This window comes from Loxodonta africana, chromosome 24, assembly GCF_030014295.1.
Source record: "Loxodonta africana isolate mLoxAfr1 chromosome 24, mLoxAfr1.hap2, whole genome shotgun sequence".
Lineage (NCBI taxonomy): Eukaryota > Metazoa > Chordata > Mammalia > Proboscidea > Elephantidae > Loxodonta > Loxodonta africana.
This window is the reverse complement of record NC_087365.1, coordinates 37,191,121-37,214,453: the sequence shown is the minus strand read 5'-3', so window position 1 is coordinate 37,214,453 and position 23,333 is coordinate 37,191,121. Positions and strand designations below refer to the sequence as shown.

General features: G+C 45.9%; 1 protein-coding gene across 3 annotated transcripts in view; it reads left to right on the top strand.

The window, feature by feature from the left end:
- Nucleotides 1-19,636, top strand: part of TTI1 (TELO2 interacting protein 1) — a 49,094-nt gene extending 29,458 nt beyond the window's left edge. For 2 of the 3 annotated variants that reach the window (XM_064276073.1, XM_064276072.1), the window contains exons 5-9: nucleotides 3,719-3,859; nucleotides 5,867-6,071; nucleotides 6,361-6,448; nucleotides 7,620-7,793; nucleotides 18,840-19,636. In XM_064276073.1, the coding sequence (XP_064132143.1) occupies nucleotides 3,719-3,859; nucleotides 5,867-6,071; nucleotides 6,361-6,448; nucleotides 7,620-7,793; nucleotides 18,840-19,023 (792 nt within the window). In that variant the 3' untranslated portion in view covers nucleotides 19,024-19,636. The remainder of the gene's footprint in view (nucleotides 1-3,718; nucleotides 3,860-5,866; nucleotides 6,072-6,360; nucleotides 6,449-7,619; nucleotides 7,794-18,839) is intronic. The other variant, XM_010591672.3, reaches the window with a different exon arrangement.
- The last annotated feature ends 3,697 nt before the right edge of the window (nucleotides 19,637-23,333 follow it).

Here is a 23,333-nt window from a genome sequence, read left to right as displayed (position 1 = left end):
TCAAAAGACACATTGCATTGGGCAAATCTTCTGCAAGAGACCTCTTTAAAGTATTAAAAAGCAATGATGTCACTTTGAGTACTAAGGTGCACCTGGCCCAAGCCGTGATATTTTCAGTTATCTCGTATGCATACGAAAGCTGGACAATGAATAAGGAAGACCGAAGAATAATTGATGCCTTTGAATTGTGGTGTTGGCAAAGAATATTGAATATACCATGGACTGCCAGAAAAATGAACAAATCTGTCTTGGAAGAAGTACAGAAGTATAGACAGAGTGCTCCTTAGAAGCAAGGATGGCAAGACTTCGTCTCACATACTTTGGACATGTTATCAGGAGGGACCAGTACCTGGAAGAGGGCAGTAGATGGAAGTTGAGGGTTGGTGAAAAAGAGGAAGACCCTCAACAAGATGGGTTGATGTGGTGGCTGCAACAATGGGCTGAAGTATAACAACAATTGAGAGTGTGGCACAGGACCAGAAAGTGTTTCATTCTGTTGTACATGGGGTCACTGTGAGTCGGAACCGACTGGACAGCACCTAACAGCAACTACCCTATACTACTTTTCTCCCCACGGTACTCCTCTGCTTTCTACTATTCCCCCTGCCCCTTTTGTTTTTTGTTTCTGTTCTAGTCTCAGCGTGGACTAGCATATAGTAGGCATCCAATAAGGAGTTACTGCTTAATGTTAGAGGACTTCAGTCTGCCTTTCTTACTCAAATGTGTACTTCACCTGCTCTGTGAAGTCTGGCCTGTCTGTGCAGGAGGGATGCCTGCAGTGGTCGCCGTGGCAACCACTGTCTGTGATACTGAAGTGGCCGACTGTTGTCAGTGAGCTTTGAGATATGAAAGATCAGGAAACATTTTCTCAGAGAAGGTAAAAAATCCAATTTACATCTACTCTATCCCAAACCTTTCTTCTGAAATTGACCTGTATCTCAGCCGTGTACTTGACCTATCCATTTAGAAGTAGCAGAACTTGATCTCACCCAACCTCTAGGTTTGCTCTTCCTCCATTGTTCCCCATCACATTAAACAGTACCTTCATCTGCTCTACTCAGTTGCTACGCCTGAACCCAAGCAGCTATTCTTTTTTTTTTTATCGTACTTTAGATGAAGGTTGACCGAACAAACTAATTTCTCATTAACAGTTAGTATACGTATTGTTTTTATGACATTGGTTAACCTCCCCACAATATGTCAACACTCCCCCATCTCAACCTTGGGTTCCCTATTACCAGCTTTCCTGTTCCCTCCTGCTTTCTAGTCTGAAGCAGTTATTCTTGATACTTCTCTTTCTCTCCCCAATATTCAGTCCTTCATTATTTCAGGCCACTTCATCTCCAAAATAGATCCCAAATCCTACTTCTGCCTCTCTGCCACAATCAGGTGACCACATCACTTTCTTCCTTTCATGTGAATATGTTCCGTGGCCTCCTTCTTCTCTTGCCATCTTCTAGTCCCTTCTCCACTCAGTGGCCAGAATGACCTTTTTAAAACACGAATCTTGTCATCTTCCTTATCTCATGAGCAACCTGTACATAGATCAAGAGGCAAGTGTTCAGACAGAACAAGGAGATACTGAGTGGTTTAAAGTCAGGAAAGGTGTGCATCAGGGTTGTATCCTTTCACCATACCTATTCAGTCTGTATGCTGAGCAAATAATCTGAGAGGCTGGACTATATGAAGAAGAACGGGGTATCAGGATTGGAGGAAGACTCAGTAACAACCTGCGTTATGCAGATGACACAACCTTGCTGAAAGTGAATAGGACTTGAAGCACTTACTGATGAAGATCAAAGACCACAGCCTTCAGTATGGACTGCACCTCAACATAAAGAAAACAAAACCCCTCACAACTGGACCAGTAAACCACATCATGATAAATGGAGAAAATATTGAAGTTGTCAAGGATTTCATTTTACTTGAATCCACAATCAATAGCCATGGAAGCAGCAGTCAAAAAATCAAAAGACACATTGCATTGGGCAAATCTGCTGCAAAGGACATCTTTAAAGTGTCGAAAAACAAAGATGTCACCTTGAAGGCTAAGGTGCACCTGACTGAAGCCATATTATTTTCAGTCACCTCAGATGCGTGTGAAAGCTAGACAATGAATAAGGAAGACCAAAGGAAAATTGACGCCTTTGAATTGGGGTGTTGTTGAAGAATGTTGAATATACCATGGACTGCCAAAACAACGAACAAATCTGTCTCAGAAGAAGTACAACCAGAGTGCCCCCTAGAAGCAAGGATGGCAAGACTGCATCTTACGTACTTTGGATATGTTGTCAGGAGGAATCAGTCCCTGGAGAAGAGCACATCGTGCTTGGTAAAGTACAGGGTCAGCGGGAAACAGGACGACCCTCAACGAGATGGACTGACACAGTGGCTGCAACAGTGGGCCCGAGCATTACGACAGTTGTGAGGGTGACGCAGGACTGGGCAGTGTTTTGTTCTGTTGTACGCAGGGTCGCTATGAGTTGGAACCAACTCGACGGCACCTAACAACAACAACATGATGTCATTTTTCTGCTTAAAACACTTTGATGGCTTCTACTGTAGATAATATAAAATAAAAGATCCCTGACGTGATGCCTCGTGGTCCGGCCCCGGGGACGGCCCCCGCAGCCCCGTCTTACCCTTCCCTTCACGTCAGTCCATGCTGCTCTGCTTTAGTTTCTCAAGCGACCACCTCTGGGTCTTCCTTGATCTGTTTACAGTTCCAGGAATGCACTTTCACTCTTCATGTGACTAACTCCTACTTATCCTGTGTGTGTCATTTTAAAAGTCACTTCCTCAGAGAAGCCCTCCCAGCCATCTGTGTGGTTTACATCCCTCCCTGTGGTTTCTTTGCTCTTCACCCTTTGCTTCCCTTCCCAGCACCGTCACAATGGTTACCGTCATCTGATTAAGATATCTCCCCAGTTGACCGTAAGCCCCATGAAGGCAAGTAAGCATGTGCATTTTGTGCCTGTGTTTGTCCCCAGCACATAGCTAGTGCTTTGCTTGTAGTCAGGACTCGTAACTATCTATTCAATTAATGAGTTTCTAGCTTTTATACCTTTGAAGTGGTGACTTGATCCCAGGTATCTGGTTTCAAAAGTCCCTGAGTGGTGCAAACACTTTGTGCCAGGCTACTAACCATGGAAGAAAGGCCTGGCAAACTGCTTCTGTGAAGATTACAACCAGCCCCGAAACTGTGGCCCCCAGACACTCTGCTAACCCAGAACTGGAACCATCCCCAAAGCCCACTTTTCAGACAAAGATTAGACAGGCCTATAAAAGAAAAAATAACACAGGTGAGGAATGTGCTTCTTAGTTCAATCAAATATACAAGACCAAGTGGGCAACTCCTGCCCAAAAGTAGGATGAGAAGGCAGGAAGGGACAGGAACTGGATGGATAGACACAGGGAACTTGGGTTGGAAAGGGGGAGCATTCTGCCACATTGTGGGAATTGCAACCAATGTCACAAAACTATATGGGTATAAATTTTTGAATGAAAAATTAACTTAAGCTGTAAACTTTCACCTAAAGCACAGTAGAGGAAAAAAAAGATTACAGCCAAAAAAACCCTATGAAGCAGTTCTACTCTGTAAACATGGAATCACCATGAGTCAGAATCAACTCGACCGCAGTGGGTTTGTTTTTTGTTTTTGTTTACCTAATTTCAAGTCCTCAGCTATCTTCTGAAATTCTGTCCTCTTTTCTTTTAGGTGTTGGATGTGCTGGATTTGTGTGTGGTGGTTCTGCACTGCCATAAGAACCAGCTCCTTCCCTTGGCTCATCGGGCCTGGCCCTCACTCGTGCACCGACTCACAAATGATGACCCCCTGGCAGTGCTCAGAGCCTTCAAGGTACTGACTGAGGCCCCACCACTGCCAGTCATGAGCATGGAAGGTCGTCAGCACAGAGCTCACCAGTGTCTTTTGGGGCTGGTTCATTTTTTATCCGATTGCAATGTCACGTACCTTGTAGAAAGTATAGAAAAATGAGAACGGTACAAAGGAGAAAATAAAAGTCAGTTTCCTTTCGACTTCGAGGCAGAATGAACTAGTAGGTGGGAAGGGACACTGATGTTTACTGAGCACCTACTGTGTGCCAGGCAGCGTGCTCTGCACATGTGAGCTCATCTTCTCCTCACAACATACTTGCAGGGTAGGTTCTGTTATCTTTATTTTTGGCAGAGGTGGAAACAAACTCAGAGAAGTTAAGGAATTTTCTCGAGGTCACACATAGTAAGTGGTAGAGCCCAGCTCTGTGAGTTCACTCCTGTGTTCTTTGCTGCGTAAGTGTTTAGGTGAAGAGACCAAGATTCTAGCAGCGGGCACCCTCTGCCCAGCCAGGTGACTGTGGGCAAAGCCCAGGTTGGTCTTAGGGATATCTACCCTGTCTTTCTCATAGTGTTGTGTTCAAAGCTAAAATGGGACCATATGGTGAAATGCTTTGAAAAGTTAGAAGCACTATACATACGTGTGTATACGTGTGTGTGTGTGTGCGTGTATATATATATATGTACATATATATGTATGTATATGTTATCCCTGACTTAGTTTGGCCCATATTACCACAGGTATCTCGGCTTATTTATTGATATCCTTCCTTGTTCTAAAAAGCACTTACAGTAAACTACAGAGATACATTTAGCATGGCAAGCTAACATAAATTAGAAGTAAGTAAGAGGAGGCAAAGAGAAAAGATGTGTAGGGGCATAAAATGAAGCTGGAGATCTGACTAATATATTTGGCAGAAGTATTTTGGTTTTCTGTAAGTGTCTTCAGCATACACTGGACCAAAATACAAGTTTACATTTAAAGCTCATGTAAGTTGTTAATACTTTTTCCGAGACAAAATGACACACACACACGAGTGCTGTGTGTGTGTGTGTCAGAGTGGGGCAGTAGGAGAGTGGGAGGGAGATAGTGCTGCATCTTATTCAGATGAGCTGTTTTCCTTTATGGAAATTAATAGGTTATCTCAAATGACAGCAGGCATAGAAAATGAAAAAATATAAAGACGCACGTGCTGTAACTGAGGCTGCTTTTCTCACTCCAGACACGTTGATGACAGCTGAAGTCTGTACCGGCTTGTGCGGTCCAGCCGAGGGACCTGAAATAAGCGTCTTGCTCTCTGCAGAGTAGGCAAACAGTCTGTGTGCTGGTTATGCCTTGCTTACCAATTTTTAAAGAAATTCCTATTATCCTGTACATTCAGTCTTGTGCAGTGGGGCAAAACGTTTCAATATGTTCTGCTAGAGAAAGTTTAAAACAAGAGACATGCAAAGAAACTGCCTGTTGTGAAAGATGAAATGAGGGTGATGTACATAAGAGATTGTGCAGTCAAACAGAAAGAACGCCGAGTCGGCTCCAACCCCTAGGCAGCCTGCCCTGACTCAGTCAAGGGCCCTCAGCCCAGTCACTGACCCCCTGATGTCTGAGCTTGGCAGCAGCTGTGCCTCAGTGTTTGTGTTTGTTCAGCTAGCTCCAGTTAAAAGCACAAGTCTTTTCTCAAGAGACGCTAGGAAGATTCTAGAGATAATCTGTGTAAACTGCTTTCAGCTCTCCCCCCCACCAAAAAAAGGGAGGAAAATCAAGGTATTAATCATATTATTCATCCAACCCAAGATTCCTTTGAGTTATTCTCCGTGTAATCTGTATTTATGGATAGAAGCAGCCATGCCTTAGGAGCAGAGACCTCCAAATTCATAACTGTCAGAGTCACAAACCATGGGCAAGAAATTAACAGCAGTAATTCTTTTTTTTTTTTCCAAGCACAGACCTAGGTGAAATTGAATTACTAAGCATTCTTTGCTATCCCGCTGCCTTGGCAATGTTCAGTCACCAAGTTAGGGGCTGTTTCTACAGGTTTTGCGTACCCTGGGAGGCAAATGTGGCGATTTTCTAAGGAGCCGGTTCTGCAAAGATGTCCTGCCAAAGCTGGCTGGCTCGCTAGTCACCCAGGCTCCCGTCAGCACCCGAGCTGGGCCAGTTTACTCCCACACGCTGGCCTTCAAGTTGCAGCTAGCCGTCTTGCAGGGCCTGGGCCCCCTCTGCGAGAGTCTGGATCTAGGTAGGTACCAGCCAGACTCCCCTGGACCCACACACTCTGCCAGTCACACCTCTGCTGTTGCACTCCCTGCTCAGTCTTGCACCCCTCACCTCCCTCACGGGCACATCCTTCAGTCTTACTTTGGCCTCGTTGTCCCATTTATCTTGATGGGCTTTTGTGATCTAAGGGCTGGGTAAAGAGCCCGGGGCCTATTGCGTAGCTATTCCAGCCTCACCAGAGAGCAGTTGGTTACTTTTTGTCCCCGATGAAGTCTGAGGGCTGATACTTGTTTTGTTTTTCCTCTCTGCAGGTGAGGGTGACCTGAATAAAGTGGCTGATGCCTGCTTGATTTACCTCAGCGCCAAGCAGCCCGTGAAATTACAAGAGGCTGCCAGGAGGTAAGACTGCTTGATCGTCTGCGTCTCTTTACATTTGTTCTAAATTATAGATGATCTGCTAATGGCGAACAGAGTTGTGGCGTCTCTGCTCTTTTTTCTCTTCTCTCTCTTCTTGCAGGTTAAGATGATTTCTTTAACTGTGCCAACTCTAGAGATGGTATTTTTACTAGATGCATTTCTCTTGCAAGTAACCTTTTCCTTTACTGCAATGTCAGCAACAATTGCAAAGGGGCAAAAATCCAAGAGACGGTGTGCTGGAGGAGGCAAAGCACTCACCTGGTTGGAGTGCGATCGAGGTCTAGGCCCTGCTTGTCAGGTGACTGGGTGACCCTGGCTCCTCTCTGCAAAGTGGAAGCATTGGGTTACTGATGTGGCATATGTCAACCCCAAGGAGCTGCTTAGATGGGTGTCAGGGACGGTGAGCCCTTGTGAACTATATGCAGAGCTGGGTGTGTGCCAGCAGACACACCTGCGCATTTTTCTAGACAGAGTTCACAACATTCATCCAGTTCTAATAGGACTCTGTGACCCAAAGAATGTCAAGAACCACTGAACCAATGGCTCAGAGAGCCTTTTCTGGCTCTGAAATTACACAATTCTAATTTCCAAGAATTTTGACCATGCTACACCATCTCTAATGGAAGAGGCTAAGTCAGCTTCCTTAAGTCCTAAAGAATTTTTCTCCTAAGTTGAAGCTCTGAGCAGAGCGACATTCCCCAAACTTGAGATCCACAGTGCACTCTGGTCCCCTTTCCCCAGCTCTCATTTAGCTGGGAGCAGCCTGCGCCCCAGCACCATTTCCCCAGATGGACGTCTGGGGTGAAAGCCAGCCTGCCTGTCTGTCTGTCTGGCACCGCACCCTGCTTAGCCCTGCAGCTCTGCATTCTGAGTGAAGAAACAGCCCCTCCCTCCCCCTTCCTTGGCTTCTAGAGACGCGCCCGACTCTCCTTGGTGGGGATAGGAGTCATCTCGTTACCTAGGGGGATAAGAGGCTGCTCTGACTGATATGAGGACAACTGACTCGCTCCCTTATAAACCTTGCACTCCCCACATGCCCTGGCAGTGATGGGAATATCTTTTTGAATTGATTTATTGTCCTTTGTAATTTTTTGCTCTTGATTTCCCAAGCTCCCTTTTTTCTTTCTGTCCCTCTCCCCGTCACATCTCCTAGGCCCAGAATCAGTCATAGTCTTTCAAGCACAAGGGCACGTCCCAAGAAGCTTCTTGTGCCTGGGCATTCTTATTCCTTGAAGAACCAACTTAGGGTGAAAATAGTCACCCCCCAGGTGGTGCCCATGAAGCTAACTGCTGTACGCCTTAAAGCAGAACTCCGGAACATAAAAAGGTATCTTTAAGAAAAATCTCCTGCGTGCCTGTTACAAGCAAGTTACAAAGATCTGATTTTCACATTCTCTGTCCATCATACTTTTCCTGCCCCCACCCCACACCCACCCTTCAAGTTCAGACCCATCAAACAAGCTAACATTTCACGATTCATTATCTTTTCATTTCTAATTCTCTTGCTGAAAGCAATTAAACCTGGAATTGGGCCTTGAGTTGGTATTCGGGGTGCCTGTGGAGGAGGAAAATGCAGCCAGACCCCTTGACTGCAGTGCCTGTTTGTTCTGTGCATTCCATTCAGGGTTGAGTCAGATGACCTCCCTTCCGAAGCCTTGGGAGCCGGCGGAAGTACAAGGTTGATTGTTTCACATCCATATCATTTGCAAACTGATTTTGAAGTCCGGGGAAAATATCTGTGCTGTCCTTGATCAGGAGCTGATTTGGCATCTTGATGCAGAAATTAATAAGCTCTCTAAATAGAAGAAGTCTGAGGCCACAGGAAACCTGGTCTCTTTGTGAGCCTAGTTAAGGCCTAACGAGAGGGAGATGGGTGGACTGATCGGAATTGAGACAGTCATACCTGCTGATACGAGATGGAGGCACTGTCCTACCATCCATCCAGTTTTTCGTCCTGAATTCTTCTCTTTCCTTCACATCCCGCTTCCACTCCAGAAGTTAAACCTGCCTACTAAACTTCTAAAATCTCTCTTAAAACTGTCTGCTCCTCTTCACCTCCAGGCCACCACTCTAGACCAGGCCACCCTGTTTCTTACCCAAAGGCCTGCAGAAGCCTCCTCCATAGTCTCCTGAGTCTGCTCCTGCCCCCTCCTAAGTGTTCTCTGCTCTGCAGTCAGTCAGACACCCCACCACACACACGGGACCAGACAAAGCTGCTGTGTTCTTTTCGAGGATCCAAGGGGGAGCCCTGGAGGCAGAGCGTTACCAAAAATCAAGCATAGGCTCAGAAAAAGAACCAGGTGGAAGCCAGAACTGCCAGAGGTGAACTGGCCCCCTTCTGAGGCAGTGAGTTTCCAATCACTGGGCATATGGCCAGCTTGTTTTGGAATTGGCCCCTCTGTCTGGCAGAGGGCTGGTGGGAAAACCTGAGAGCCAGGTGATCTGCTTGGAGGCCTCTGGCATTCTGAGAGGAGCGGGGAATGAGCTGGCAGCCAGTGCCACCTTGGGCCTGTCAGGTAGGGGGTTGGCCCTCAGGGGCAGCATCATGAAAACCCCTCCTTGCAAGCATTATGGTTGGGTTTTTTGCTCTTCCTGTTGGCTTTTCCTGGCTCCAAAGAATGACCAAGTCTCTGTTTGCTTTTTTAATTTGTCATATTAAATATAGCCTTTGTGGCAGGCTTTTATATCCAGGCTGTAAACTCTAGAAATGGAAATTGATCAGGGGGTGGTTGATATAACCGAGGCTGTAAATGCTAAGAACAGAGATGCCATTCCAGTTTAATGCTTTTATCTAGCGAAGGTGCCTTATATGGAGGGGAGCATAAATCTTGCAACTTGGTGTGGCCGCGGTCGGGGGTGGGGGCGGGGTGGCGGAGGGGCAGGGTATAACCTTGTTGTGTGTTACCACCAGGTGTCACTGCAAACTGGCAATGCAAGAAAAATAGCAGCTCCCCCACAGTATTTCTAGTTAAATAACTTCAATGGATAACAAATGAGAAAATCATATTTGAGGTGTGAAAGGAGGGGTCAGCATACCATGAGCTGTAAATAAGGCAGTATCCCTGAGGGTAAGCCTTGGATCACAAAATAACAGGTCGTATTAGCCGAGCCCCCATCTCAGCCCCTTGTGCAGGCAGATTTAACTGATTTAAATTCCCAGGTGGCCCTGGAAACCTCCAAGATCTCTCCCAGCATGCACTGGGCCTCCACAGTTCTATGTCTCTCAGGCCATGGAGTTTTCCTCCCAAACATGAAAGGAATTTTAGATAAGAGCACACTCCCCAAATTTCTGTGTTTTTCCTTCAAGCCAATACACACACTGAGCCTAGTTAAATTCAGCTTGATTAAAACCACTCGACTTGGGCTGAGCTCTTAGCAGCCTCTGAGGCACCCTGTCTTTTGCAGTGAGGTCTTAAATCTCCACTGAGCCTTTCCACCCTGACTCTAAAAGGAAACAGAACTAGACATACCAATTTTAAAAAGGTGAAGTCCATGCCGAATGAGTCTCACAATAGAGGAGTAATGCTTGTAGGCTTCTTGATCTCTACCCCAGTCCTTCCCCACCTGCCAACCCAGAGCCCAGGTGGAGCTGCAGGGCACCAGCGGGGAGTGACCAGCTGGTGCACCTTCTGGTTATGCAGGTTTTAGATGCTGTTATTGCTGTAGTCCTTGCTGTGGCTGGGGGAGGGAAGTTGGCCCTCTCAGCTCCTCTGGCTGGCTATGAGGGCAAAAGGTACCAGTCTTGGAGTTGGATAAACCAGGGTTCACAACTTACTGGCTATGTGACCTTGAGCAAATGACAGTCTCCCACACCTCATTTCTTTCCTCTGTAAACTAGAGTGGTGATAACACCTTCCTCACTGGGCCATTATGCAGATGAATTGTGTTATACTAGGGAGTCCACTTGGTCTCCAGTCATCATGCGCATCAGTTGAGCACCTACTATGCACCAGGCACTGAAAATAGAGGGGAGGGAGGCAGAGGAGGTCTCAGCCCTCATGGTACTGGTTTCAGAGATGTATGGGGTGTGTGCGTGTGTGTGTGTGTTTAATATGGGATGTATATAAATCTTCCAAATGTATGCTGCATTATGTATGTGATACATGTATATATTTGTGTATGTATTTGTATATATTTATGTACAAATTCGTGCGTGTACATATACATATGTATGATTCATGTATGTATGGTTGTATATATTTCTTGTCGTCAGCCTGCTTTGTCTTCTCTGCTAAAATCCAAAGGGGTTCTCACACAGAAGGATCTTTTTCAGAGTAATTGTGCCACCCCACCCCCACCCCAGTTTGCTTGAGGAGCCAGGAGCAGCTCTGAAGGTTCATTTACTGACTGACTTCCCTGCTCTCTTTCTAGCAGTAGGATCCTAGCCCATCAAAGAACCAGCTGGTGCCATCAGACTCTGGACGAACATGGACTGGCACTGGCTGCTCTGTTTCATCCCCGTCAGAGCCCCACCTCCTCTCTTTTACCCACACATGGGCCTATTATATTTGAATGGATCAGGAGCCACAGAGGTGATCCCTTAGTTCAACTGAGCTTGAAATTAGTAGCTCGTTCCCTTAAATGGTGTGGGCCATTTGTTTGAGCTTGAGCTGCAAAGCTGTTTCCCCCTTGGATTGCACCCGGCATGGAAATGAGGGCACTCCTAATATTTTTCCTTTTGACATTTGATTAATAGTCGACAAATCCAGACTCAAGTAGTTAGCTTTCCTATTATCCATCTTTTGACAGGCATTGCTGCTTTTCTTTTCAAGGCCCGTTGTTCTAAAAATATACTCAGATCTGAAGCTGTTCGCTGTGCATATATAGGCATGACTTCATGGTGTCAAAGATAAGAGACATCTGCTATGCAGATGACAAACAAAGTAGGTTGCTAGGTTTCAGATCCGAAGGCAGGGACCTCTGTGCTACTTAAATGGATGCTACCAAGCCTTTCCCTGCTTCCTCAGTCTTGTCATGTGATTGATAATCTGCCAGGGTCAACCGCTTTACCACCTGGTGGGAAGGCCAGGCGTGGGTGTGTGTGTGCACGTACGCTGTGTCAGAAGATGGCCTGGATAGCAGATCGAGCCTGGCAGCTCAACTGTCTACACAAAGTGGGGTTCAGTTACCAAAAGCCTCGGCATACCCCAGGGCGGCGGTTTCATTACTTTTACAGTCTGTGCTCTGTCTTGAACAACTGGGTGGCTGGAGTGAACTTGGTGACCTCAGTATCACGCAAAGTAACCAGGGAAACAGCCTCTCTTGTCTTATTACATGTGTATGTATTTAAAAGATTTTTGTTGGGTGTCTCTTATAAGCCAAGTACTGTGTTGAGAGTTGAAAGATTTCAAAGTCAAATACTAAGTTAAACTTGGCCTTACGTTGCTGCTTGATAGCAGTGTATCCTTGGGCAAGTTAGTTAACCTCTTGACATCTCAGTTTTCTCATCTAGAAGATTGGAATAAGCATGTCTATCACTACCTACCTAACAAAATTATTGCAAGGAATCAGTAAAGTCGTGTATATTAATTCTTCAGCACAAAATATCAGCACAGTAAAAAAAATCAAAGTTATGTGCCATTGAGTCAATACTGACTCATAGTGACCTTAGTAGGTTTTTTAGGCTGTAATCTTTACGGGAGCAGGTCTTTTCTCCTGTGGAGCCACTGGTGGGTTTGAACTGCCAGCCTTTCAGTTAGCAGCTGAGCGTGTAACCATTGTACTACCAGGGCACCTTTTTAAAAAAAAAAAAAAAAGTCAATAATTATAGTTATTATCATTATTTAAACTTCTTCCTTATTCCGTAAAAAGACTTGGGCATCTTATAAAGTATATGCAACAAGAAAAAAAGGAAGTGAAGAAATTAAGGAAAAGAGAGAAATACTAGGAGTAAAAACAAATGAAACCAGGACTGAGGTTAACATATAAATTGCAGACTTAGAATTCTGCACCTTTGCCAGAGATGAGCCTTAAATGTGGCTCTGGGTTTCCTAACAGGCAGAGCAAAGATGAAAATGTAATGTGTTGCACAACTTCCGGTATTCATAAGTGATTTAAAAAAAGAGAGAGAGAGAAAGAAAGCAGCACAGCTTTTCTTGGTACTTGCTGAACCCTAAGAAAAATTCTCCGTGGGTCATCTTATCTTAAAGGGACACGGGGTCCTATTGTGGCTAGTATCTCAGTGTCCTTGCAGTAAATACAGAGGTACATTTCCTAGAGCTGTTTCTTACAGCATCCATCAGCCTCCTGGAGGCTGCTGGCTTAGTGCCAAAGCACAGGTTACAGGAAGACATTTCTGGAGTGCGGGGGGTAGGTAGGCTGCTATGAAGATGTCTCTGTCTTCAAGGGTACAGGTTTCCACGGAGGGGCAGGAAACACTGCAGGTGGCCTGAGAGCGCAGCCAGCCAGGCCACTGCCGTTGTGGTGCTTCTCCTCACAGGGCCACTTTGAAATCCGCTGTGGCACCATCATGGGGTCTAGGCCTCTGGGGGACCTGGAAGTGGGAGATTGGCCAGATGAAAGGGGCTGCTTTTCAATTCCGTCCTGGTGGGATTTAAGTCATTCTAGGTTCTGGTTTATTTTTGAATTGTCTGTAACAGATTGGGCCTCTCTGTGCCATATCTTTTTAAATACACACAAAGCAATGGAGTCATTCCGCTGCATGTAGGAGACTTTGTCTTGTGGTACTTCAGGGGTGCAGTTAGCATCATACATTTCTGCTGCCGTTTATGGATTTCGGTCCTGGCCTCGTCTCATTTAAATATTTTTAATATTGGTCTCTGTGAGTATGCAAGTTGGAGTTCTATTGATCGATGAATGGTTTTGAACAGGTAAACACAGTTAAGGCTAACAAGTATGTATAGCTGCAAAGGTAATTGGTAGTATTTATTTGCAGAGTAAATTGTTGCTTCCAGTCATAATACTCCATTTCCAACATTTAGAAACAAAAAAATGAAAGGACAGGCTTGAAATACTGGTTAACCAATGAACCGAGACCCATTAGAGTAAATTACGGAGTATAGAAACATAGTCCCACTGCTTGCTGGCTAGGACACGTCGACACCCAGAGCATCCATTTGTTTCAGAAGGAAACACACAGGCTCATTTGTAGCATCGGTGTGTGTGGAGTCACGGGAGGAGAGATGGCCAGGGAAAAGAAGAGCATGGAGGCTGGTCTGCCAGAGATGGAACGCCAGGGAGGCTACAATAACTCCGTGGGTGTGCTTGCTTTCTAAGAAGTGAGTTTATTTTCCGACTGCATTTGATCATGCCCACACAGAGATGGCCTGTGTCATGTTCCTAAGGAGGCAGCCTGGAATAACTTCTTTAGAAGCCCCAGATAAATAAATAAGTAAGCAGATCACAAAGCCACAAGTTCTTTACCACTGGCGTTTACCCAGACAGCTCATGAGAGCATTTTATAAATCCAGAAAGGGACAAGGAGCAGCAGATCCCTCAAGCAAGTAATTGACAGAGAAAGAATAGCTTGTCACCCAGGAGAGCTTAAAGCCCTGAATTTCGGTTACAGTTTATTTAGCTTTGCTGGGCCGTGATTGGCCTGAAGTTTTCTAGAGCTTCCTCTGAGCAGGTGTTGTCTAGACAGAGCAGTGCGGAAGACACGGTCCATAATCTCTGCCTCTACAGCAGAGAGGTTTCTATTTGGTTTTGCCACATTGCGGGAAGAGGGGCTGTTTAAGATCAGTGTTCATGCCGGAAAGCTGCTGCACCTTAGAACTGATCTGATCCACCCCTTCTTTACACAGAAGCGACCTGCAGGCCCTACAGGTTACTGAGAGATAATCACCCCACTCAGGAAGCTTCCCCAGCTTCTCCGGCAAAGGACTTCTAGCACAGCACTTGCCACGTTGTATCACGGGCCTCTGTAATCAGGTGCTAGAACTGAGTGTCAGTTAATGTTTGGGGAACCATGAAGAGAGAAGACCCAGCCGACCAGATCCCAGTAGCACACTTCCCACCTCCCTAGGCACCCTCCCACCCAGGTCGGTCACTCGGAGCTCCCTGATACTGATCCCAAAGGAATGATCCGCTTTTGTTGGTTTGGCATCTGGAGGTTATCAGGTACTTACTGATACCTGTCAATTGTAGATAGGGCTGAAGTGCAGGGAAATGGCCGCCTGCATGAAGTGAAATTCAATAAAACTGCATTTTAAGTGAAAAATCAGTATAAACACCAGGCTTCTTTGCCATGGAAACAGAGGTTGCTTAGAAACTGCCTAACGGAGAGTTCTAAATTTTTTAAAGTCAAGTTATCATTTAAGCTACACGGCCCTACAGGTTATTGAGAGATAATCACTGGCCTCAGGACACTCGGAGGCAGGAGGCACAGCTGAGTGCCTCCCGATACTCTGGGGACCAGATAATCTCTTGATAACTGTGCTCCCTGGAGCCACTGATTTGGGCCTGGGGGAAGGAGAACAAAATTTTTGTTCAGGAGTTAAATGGTGCACATATATTTTTTAAAAAGTGCTTCTCTTTGGGTTTGAAAAAAAGATGGAACTGGCTATTTGGCATGTTCAACAGCCATCCCTGCCGTGTCTCAAGATGTATTGGGAACATTTTCCAGGCAGTTACCCCAATCACTTTGAAGCAGAGGTCCTCCTATCTTTGTCTTGTGGCCTTCGATTATGCAAAATGGGCTTTCCAGGGCTTTAGCTTTCAGCTTTGGCCTCTTCACTCTCCAGAGCATCTTCTTTCCAGTTCAGGGTAGGCAGGAATTGGCCCCAGGATCAAGTGGCACTGGGGTTTGGAGTGAAACTGGGCTGTTAAGCAGACAAGTCCTCCTGGGCCTCAGGCTCAGCTCCAAGGTACTTAAAGCAAGGAAGGCTCCAGGTTCAGAATTTGTCAGTGTTTGGAGTTCAGCGGGTCATATGAGTCTCACCAAGAAGGAGAACAGCCCCACCTGCCAGCCATCTGGTTACATGGCACAGTGTTGCTCCCCACCTCAGGCATGTGGAGGGCAAGGAACGTAGCATGCGTTTCTTCCTGAAAATAATGGGCAGAGTTAGAACCCTCCGTTGGCTGAGAATTGGGACCCCTACCAAGTCAGTATGGAGGAAATAACGAGTGAAACAAAAGACAAATGTTTTGCCCTTTTCAGAGGATCTGAGAATTTTCCATGGGTAGCAGTGCTGCTAGGGTTGGTAGTGGTAATTATGCCTTAAACACACACACCCTGGAAAGAACTGTGTTTTCATTATACACTTCAGGGTGTTTTCCTGCACCTCATCTCCTGAGAGCCTGTGAAGGAATTTGTGAGGTGTTTTCAGTATACACTTCAGGGTGTTTCCCTGCACCCCATATCCTGAGAGCCTGTGAAGGAGTCTGTGAGGAGGGTGGGGTGGTGTGATCATCTTCCCCTGGAGAAAGAAGAAAGCAGTTCAGGGAGACAAAGCGATCTGCTCCAAGCCACAGAGGAGGAGAAGGAAATTTGCGCCTTTTCTGCCCTTCTGAGGAGTCTACCCCTTTACAGGTGAAGAAATGACACCCAAAATAATTCTAAGAGTTTGGCTCCTGCTTGATAAAAGAAGGTGAACTTTGCATAGGTTTTCCCTTCCCTTCCACGTTAGCATTTTAGAGATCTAGGAAGGCAAAAAGGGGCTTCCTTTTTCTTTCCTGTCAAGGAATACAAACATCCGCATTTAGCATGTAGAAAAGGACTCGGACAATGAACATTGCAATGTTTTCATGCCCTGTAAGTCAAAGCAGAGCTATGACTGAACAGGGCTGTGGCACAAGTCTGCTGGGTGTTGCACAGATAGAAATATTCCGTGAAGCTGGGAGTGTACTAAGCTATAGCTTGAAAAATTGCTCCAGTTCTTGAAGGGAAAAAAAAAAAATCAAGTGAAACCGTTTGCATTCTAACAGCCTTTGGCACCAGGGAAAACTGTCAACTATGTCACATGTAAATAGAAATCTGCTTCCCATTTTTGGTGCATTTTTTCATAATTTCCCTTGCCACTCTAATTATCGAAGATATTTTTGTTTTTAAACAAAAATCGTCTCCCACACAGGCCCCATCTCCTTTCCGCAGTGAAGTGGAAACGATGAATTAGAATATTCTAATCACTTCTCCAGCAACCACCGCTGAGGGTATAAACACGAGATTATCCTAAGCAAAGAAAACTTAAATTGTTTAGGCACAAAACAATCCAGAAAAAATTTCACAGCGCCCTCCACCTGCTTCTTTTGCGTTTTTAGCGTATGTATATTAAACACAAGGAAGAAAGCAAAACTGGTTTCACAGAGGGAAGACGCAAACCCCTGAGAGCACAGGTTTTTCAAATTAACGAAATTAAAAACCAAAATTTCCTTCCATTTAGCAAGCATTTATTTTCCAACTTGGTGCTCAACAGTGTGGGAGAGGCTCCTAGGAATAGCTGTCAAGAATAAAGTGTGATCCATCAAATAGATACTATGTACTCTCTTAGTTGGTAGATAGGGATCACATGTGCTAGACACTGTTTTCTCCTTTAAACCTCAGCAAAACCCGGAGTGAGGGACACCCCCGTTTCTAAAAATGAGGAAACCAATCCCCAGAAAAGGTGAAGAGCTTCCCATAATCACACGACTAGTGATGCCTGCGCTTGTGTGAATCCTGTTAATAGTGGTCCTTAGTCCTTCCGTGGTGGTGAGCAGGTGACCTCTCCCTCCCTCAGATGCTCTTGTATGACAGCACTATTCCAGAGAGGAATGGCATCTTAAGTCACCAGTGTGGAACATAGTAAGTCCTCATTAAAATGAGAACCTGTGCAATCCACAAGCATTGGCTGAGTGCCTACCGTGTACCGTGCACTGTGCCAGGTACCTGGGATGCAGCAGTGATCATGAGCACACTTGCTTCTACCCTCAAGGAGCTTATATTCTGGGGGAGGGGATACTCAGTAGAGAAGTAATTGGTATCTGCTGGGAAAGATGTGGGAGCCCTGGTGGTGCAGTGGTTAAGTGCTCAACTGCTAACCATAAGGTTGGCAGTTCAAATCCACCAGCCATTCTTTGGAAACGCTATGGGGCAGTTCTGCTCTGTCCTGTAGGGTTGCTGTGAGTCAAAATCAATGGCAACGAGTTTGGGGTTTGTTTTTGTTTGGGAAGGGTGTAGGAGCCCTGGTGGTGTGGTGGTAAAGCGCTCGGCTGCTAACCAAAAGGTCAGCAGTCCTATCCCATCAGCCACTCTGCAGGAGAAAAATGTAGCAGTCTGCTTCCGTAAAGATTTACAGCCTTGAAAACCCGGTGAGGTGGTCCTACTCTGTCCTGTAGGGTCACTGTGAGTTGGAAGGGATTTGGCAGCGGTGGGTTTGGTTTTTTGGATTTTGAGAAGGGTGCTCTGAAAGAGAACAATAAGGGGCAGCTTACCTAGGCACAATGGTCAGGGAAGGTAGCCTCCCTAAGGAGGTAGTATATGAGCCGAGATGGGCAGGATGGCTGGGAGGCCACTGACGAACAAGAAGAGGACATCTTATCCTTTCTGGGGTGGGCCTGTCAGCCAGGTGTGTGAAGTTTATGTTTGGACTGCCCAAGGTAGTGGCCTTAGGCATGTGGATTGATTATTCAGAAATAGGATATAGGGAGATAAGAAACAAGGGTTGACCCCAAAGTTCAAGCCAAGATAAAGAACCTCACCCTTAATGGAGGCATGGTATCCAGTGGGCCCTTGACCCTTCAACTCTGTGTCTCTGCCACAAGGTCACTGGGGCAGGGCTCAGCCCTGTCTCAGCCTTCGAAGAACAGCAAGTTCTATTGGGTCTGCACCGGTAAACGGGTCCTCAGAGCAGAGCCATGACCATGTGTCTAGAAACTGAGAATCTGTGGCTCTCGACCTCCAGAAGGAGTGGAACTAGGGTTCAGCAGCAAGCTGGAGCGCCCATAGATAAGGACCTAGAGGCTCAGAAATTGGAACACTTACCCATGATCCCCAAGCAGGACTGGGAGTCCATGCTGTGGAGCTGGAGCAGCCACCACCCTGGCTGGGCCTGTGAGCTGAGTGGAGCCTATAAGGAAGTGTGGCCCCTATCATTTTTCTTCTTTTTGAAAACTCTTGCTTTACACCCAGAAATCAACCTGTTTCTTTGCCAAGAGCTTGTTTGATGTCAATATTGTTCTGCTCAGACTAATTATTTTTCCTTCTGTCAGTGGATATGAAACCGTTTACCTCTATTTCTGTTAGGCTTAGAACCGTCCTAATGGCCCGGTCCTGGGAACTTCAGTGAGCTTCTTCTGCTATCAGAAGCATTCTGATGTCATTATCAGTTTCTTCTCGAATAGCCCAGTAAATCGCCTCTTGGGTAAAACACCAGCACGCCTCCCTTCTCTCCCCTCCCTTGTGCCCACTGCTCGCTCACTCTTTGTTCCTCTGCAGCGTTTTCCTCCATTTGATGAAGGTAGACCCGGACTCCACCTGGCTCCTCCTGAATGAACTTTACTGCCCCGAGCAGTTTGCACCTCCTCACCCCAGCCTCTGCCCCGTGCAGCTACAGGGGTCACCGGGGCAGCAGAACCCATACACAGCCAACGTGCTGCGCCTGCTCAAGGAGCTGCAGTGACGCGCCCCTCCCTGATTGGGGTGGGCAGAGTCCGGAGGAGGTCGCCTCCCTCTCCTCCCTGCTGGTGCCTCTGATGTCGGTGTCGCGCTGACCCCACCCCTGGCCTAAGGCAGTGGCAGCGGCTGCAGAGAAGACTGCAAAGGTGGATTAGACAGCTCATCGATATATAAATTGATCGATATATAAATATATAAACTGCTTAGAAATTGGATTGAAGAAAAGTAGCTGACTGTTATTTATATTTCATACCTGTGTTTTCAAATGACATTGTCTGGCAGCTCTAAGGGTTTAACTCCTTAGCTTTCCATCTCCAGGGCCCTAGTGCACCACGAGGCTGCCCCACAGCCCACTTAGCACACACACACACACCACCAAGCTTAAGGGCTCTAGGGCAGAGTCGTGCACTGCACAGCGCCTGTGTCCTCTGAGCACCTGAGGACCCCCTTCAAAGTATCGCAGCCCTAAGAGTCTATGGAATACTGCCTTGCCATTGCCAACACACAGATGGGCCTCCCCCACAAGTGCCCCCTCCCCAAGTAATGAGGTGGAACTAGTTTGTTGTACCTAACCAATTTTTGGAAGCAAGTGAAATAAAGGCATTTCTTAGAAGGAAGTATCATCATGAGGTCACTTTGAAGTTTGTTTTTTAAACTGGGTGATTTTTTTAAAAATGAGTTTATGTTCTTAGATAATACAGGACCATGGTATAAAATTCAGTACAGACAGAAAACAGTCAAAAGTAAGGTAAGTCTCTCCTTACCCATTTCCCAGCCAGCTGGCCTCCCTCCCCAAAGGCAGCCACTCAAAGCAATTTTTTGTGTCTCTTTTAAGTGGGAGATTAATTTTTTAACTTTTTATAATGGAGAATGGCATAATGAAGCCCGTATACCCATCACCCAGCTTCACTAGTGACCATACCCCTGCCCACTTACCCCCACGTCCCATCTATTCCCTTAATTACTTTAAAGCAAATCCCAGATGTAGAATCCAAAAAAAAAAAAAAATTAACATACAACCACAGCTCCATCAGCAAACCTAAAACAATTAGCAGTGATCTTTTAATATTGTCAGAAATCCAGTCAGTGTTTAGATTTCCCCAGTGTGTTTGCATCAGGACCCTAAGGGTAGTATTGCTATTGTAGGTAATGTATGTCACTTAAAAAATCTCTCTTAATTTATGGTTCCCTGTCCACCTCTTTTTTCTGTATTGTTGAAGAAATGAGGTCATTTATCCTACAGCACTCCCCACAGTCTGGGTTTACCTGTTACATCCCTGTGGGGCTCGTTTCACGACCTTCTCCTGTCCCCTGTATTTACTGTAAACTGGGAGGCAGAACAGGAGACTTAATCAGATTTTGTTTTTGTTCTTTGCAGTAGGTGGTATTTTTTACTTCCATCAGGAGGTGTGTAACCTCTGATCTCTTCTTGTGATATGTAGCCTTTGGTGACCACCACCTGGATCCGTTCATTAGGTACTGCAACAGTGCTATTCTAATTCCACCCCACTGTTCTGGCTTGCTTTAGCCACAGCACTTCTACAAAGGAAATCTTCCCTTCATCAACCATGTGATAACCTTGAGGTACAGTTTGTATAGAAAAGGCGGGATAAATACTTGCTTTTTCTATCTGGAGGATTTAAAACATGCAGATTATGTAAATTTCGGTACACAGCCACCTTCCCCCCACAGACAGACACAGACACACACACACGCACAGCTGACTGGTCCCAGGAGTGATGGATGTTTCCTCACCAGATGCATGGTGAGGCACTGTCTAGATACCTCTTTTAATGACATTTCATAACCCCCAAACTCTAAAAACCCCAGAAGGTGGTTGGCATGGGGACATATTGGAGCAAGGGTCCCCTACCAGATCCAGAGAGGCCCTCTTTTTTCCTTTTAGGGTCTTACCTGGAAGGGCAGTGAGACGTCCTGCTCAGGTCCAGGCGACACAGACCTGCTTCTGGTCTGGCTCTGCAAATTAGTCATCAAGGGGCCCTTCCCCTCTTCGGACCTCAGTTTTACTATCCAACCTATAAAATGGAGTGATTGGGCCAGAGGGAGAGTTCTTAATCTTTTGGGATTCTGGCCTCACTAGGAATCAGATGGACTCTGGGGACCTACTCATTAGAAGCATGCTCCCCCTCCTCGCATCACCCCCAGAAGGGTACCGCATTCCCCAAGACTGCACCAACACCATCTCCTCGACTCCTGCTGGGTCTGCCTAGCTGATCTCACAAAATTCCATGTACAGTTTCAGAGGCTTCACCTATGACCCCCCTGCAGGGACCCAAAGTTAAGAACCCCTGGAACTGGAGGGGGAACTGGAGTATGTGTCTAGTTGCCTCCATGAACAACTGCCTCCTTTGCCATGAGAACAGAAGAATCGGATGGTGCCCAGCTACCATCACTGAACATTTTGATCAAAGATTCTATAAAAGAATCCTGGTCGAAGGGCAGGGGGGGATTTGGAACCCAACTTCAAATTCTTATGGAATCCAGACTTTCTGGAGCCTTTGAGGCTGGATGACTCCCTACCCCCGAAACTATTGCTCTGAGGAAACCTTAAACCAAAACTATCCCCTGTAGTCATCTTTAAACCAAACAGTAGTTTAGCTTAATTAGAAAAGAATGTCTGCCTTGAGCATTGTGTTATTGTAAAGAATTATTTACCATATTTTTACACAAATAACATGTGCCTTCTGTGTTTGTTTGCCAACCGTGCCCTTCCCCCTCAAAGTTTTTTCCTAAGTGCTACCGTGCCAATTTTTTTTACATTGCTGTGAAAAATGTGCATAGCACACTAATGAAACTACCTCGAGTGGGGAGGGCGCAGTTGAGAAACTAATGTAGAAGGTATGTGTTATCTGTGTAAGATACAGTATATGTATTGGCAGCAGCAACTTGAAAGGTTAGATAGGAAGCTGAGGGGGCAGTGAGTTTGTGTTAATGATGGTGAAACAATTTGGAAAGAGTATCGAGAAAGGTGGCACAACCTGAAGAATATAACCAATGTCACTGAATTGTACAGGTAGAAATTGTCAAATTGGGGTGTGGTATGTTTTGTTGTGTATGTCTTCACACACACACGCACACACAAAAGAACTCCTGGGAGAGATAATCACTTAACTTTCTTCCAGCTTTAAAATTCTGGGATGATTCTAAGGTCCGTTGGGAAAAGGGGGAGGCAATGCCCTCTATTTGGGGAGATTGTAAAAGGATTCACGGCATTGTTCCTAATTCCATCAGGGACACAAAGTGATAGGCTAATTCAATCACTAGGTCCTGACAAATGAGAAAGCAGGTCAGAGAGGTGGTGTGACTCGTTAAGCATTACATAGATTGCTCACTGCTAGGCTGAAGTAGCCTGCCTTCCAAGGGTGCCTGGGCGTGGCAGGCAGTGGTGTGGTACCGAAGGCAGGGGCAGCTACACACACACCCCTCCTGTCCAGTGCTGAGACCTGGGCTCTGTATGGGAAGATTTTCCATGGTATTCCCAGCCTCTTCCTCAAAGAGTTAAGACATCCTGAGTTGCTGATTCCTCCAGGCAGATTGTTGCACTTGATTAAAAAAAAACTAATTAGAGTGCCTCTCCAGTTATTATTATATTCAGGCAACTTTAATTTTGAACCTGTCCAACGGACTCAATCTACTCCTTGTTAGCAGAGTATTTGCAAAGTGATTGTTTCCTTCTGTTAAAACTTGCTGGTGCAATGAGGGTTTCTCCTTTTATTCAGGGTGCACCAGCATCTTGAGTATTGGTTTGGCTAGAGTTAGGGATATGTAAGGGATTAGTGGAGCGCTGATGGCGCAATGGTTATGGACTCGGCTGCTAACCGAGAAGTCAGCAGTTCAAATCTATCAGCCACTCCTTGGAAACCCTATTGGGCAGTTCTACTCTTCCTATAGGACCTCTATGAGCCGGAATCTACTCAACAGCAATGGGTTTGATTTTTTTTTTTGTAAGGTGGATCTTGAAAGACCTTGAATCGGGTTGAGATCTTTGAGCTTTGATCTGCAGACAGTAGAAGGCTCATAGAGTATTTAGGAAAGCATAGGGGTGGATTTGGAGGCGGAAACCCTGGTGGTGTAGTGGTTAAGTGCTACAGCTGTTAACCAAAATGTCGGCAGTTCAAATATACCAGGCACTCCTTGGAAACTATGGAGCACTTCTACTCTGTCCTGTAGGGTCGCTATGAGTCATAATCGACTCAGTGGCAACAGATTACTGAAGGTGGCTGGGAGGGGTTGGATGTGGTCCTCAGGAAGCACTAGATTGTGATTTCAGGTTCATCAGAGCTGTGGTTGATG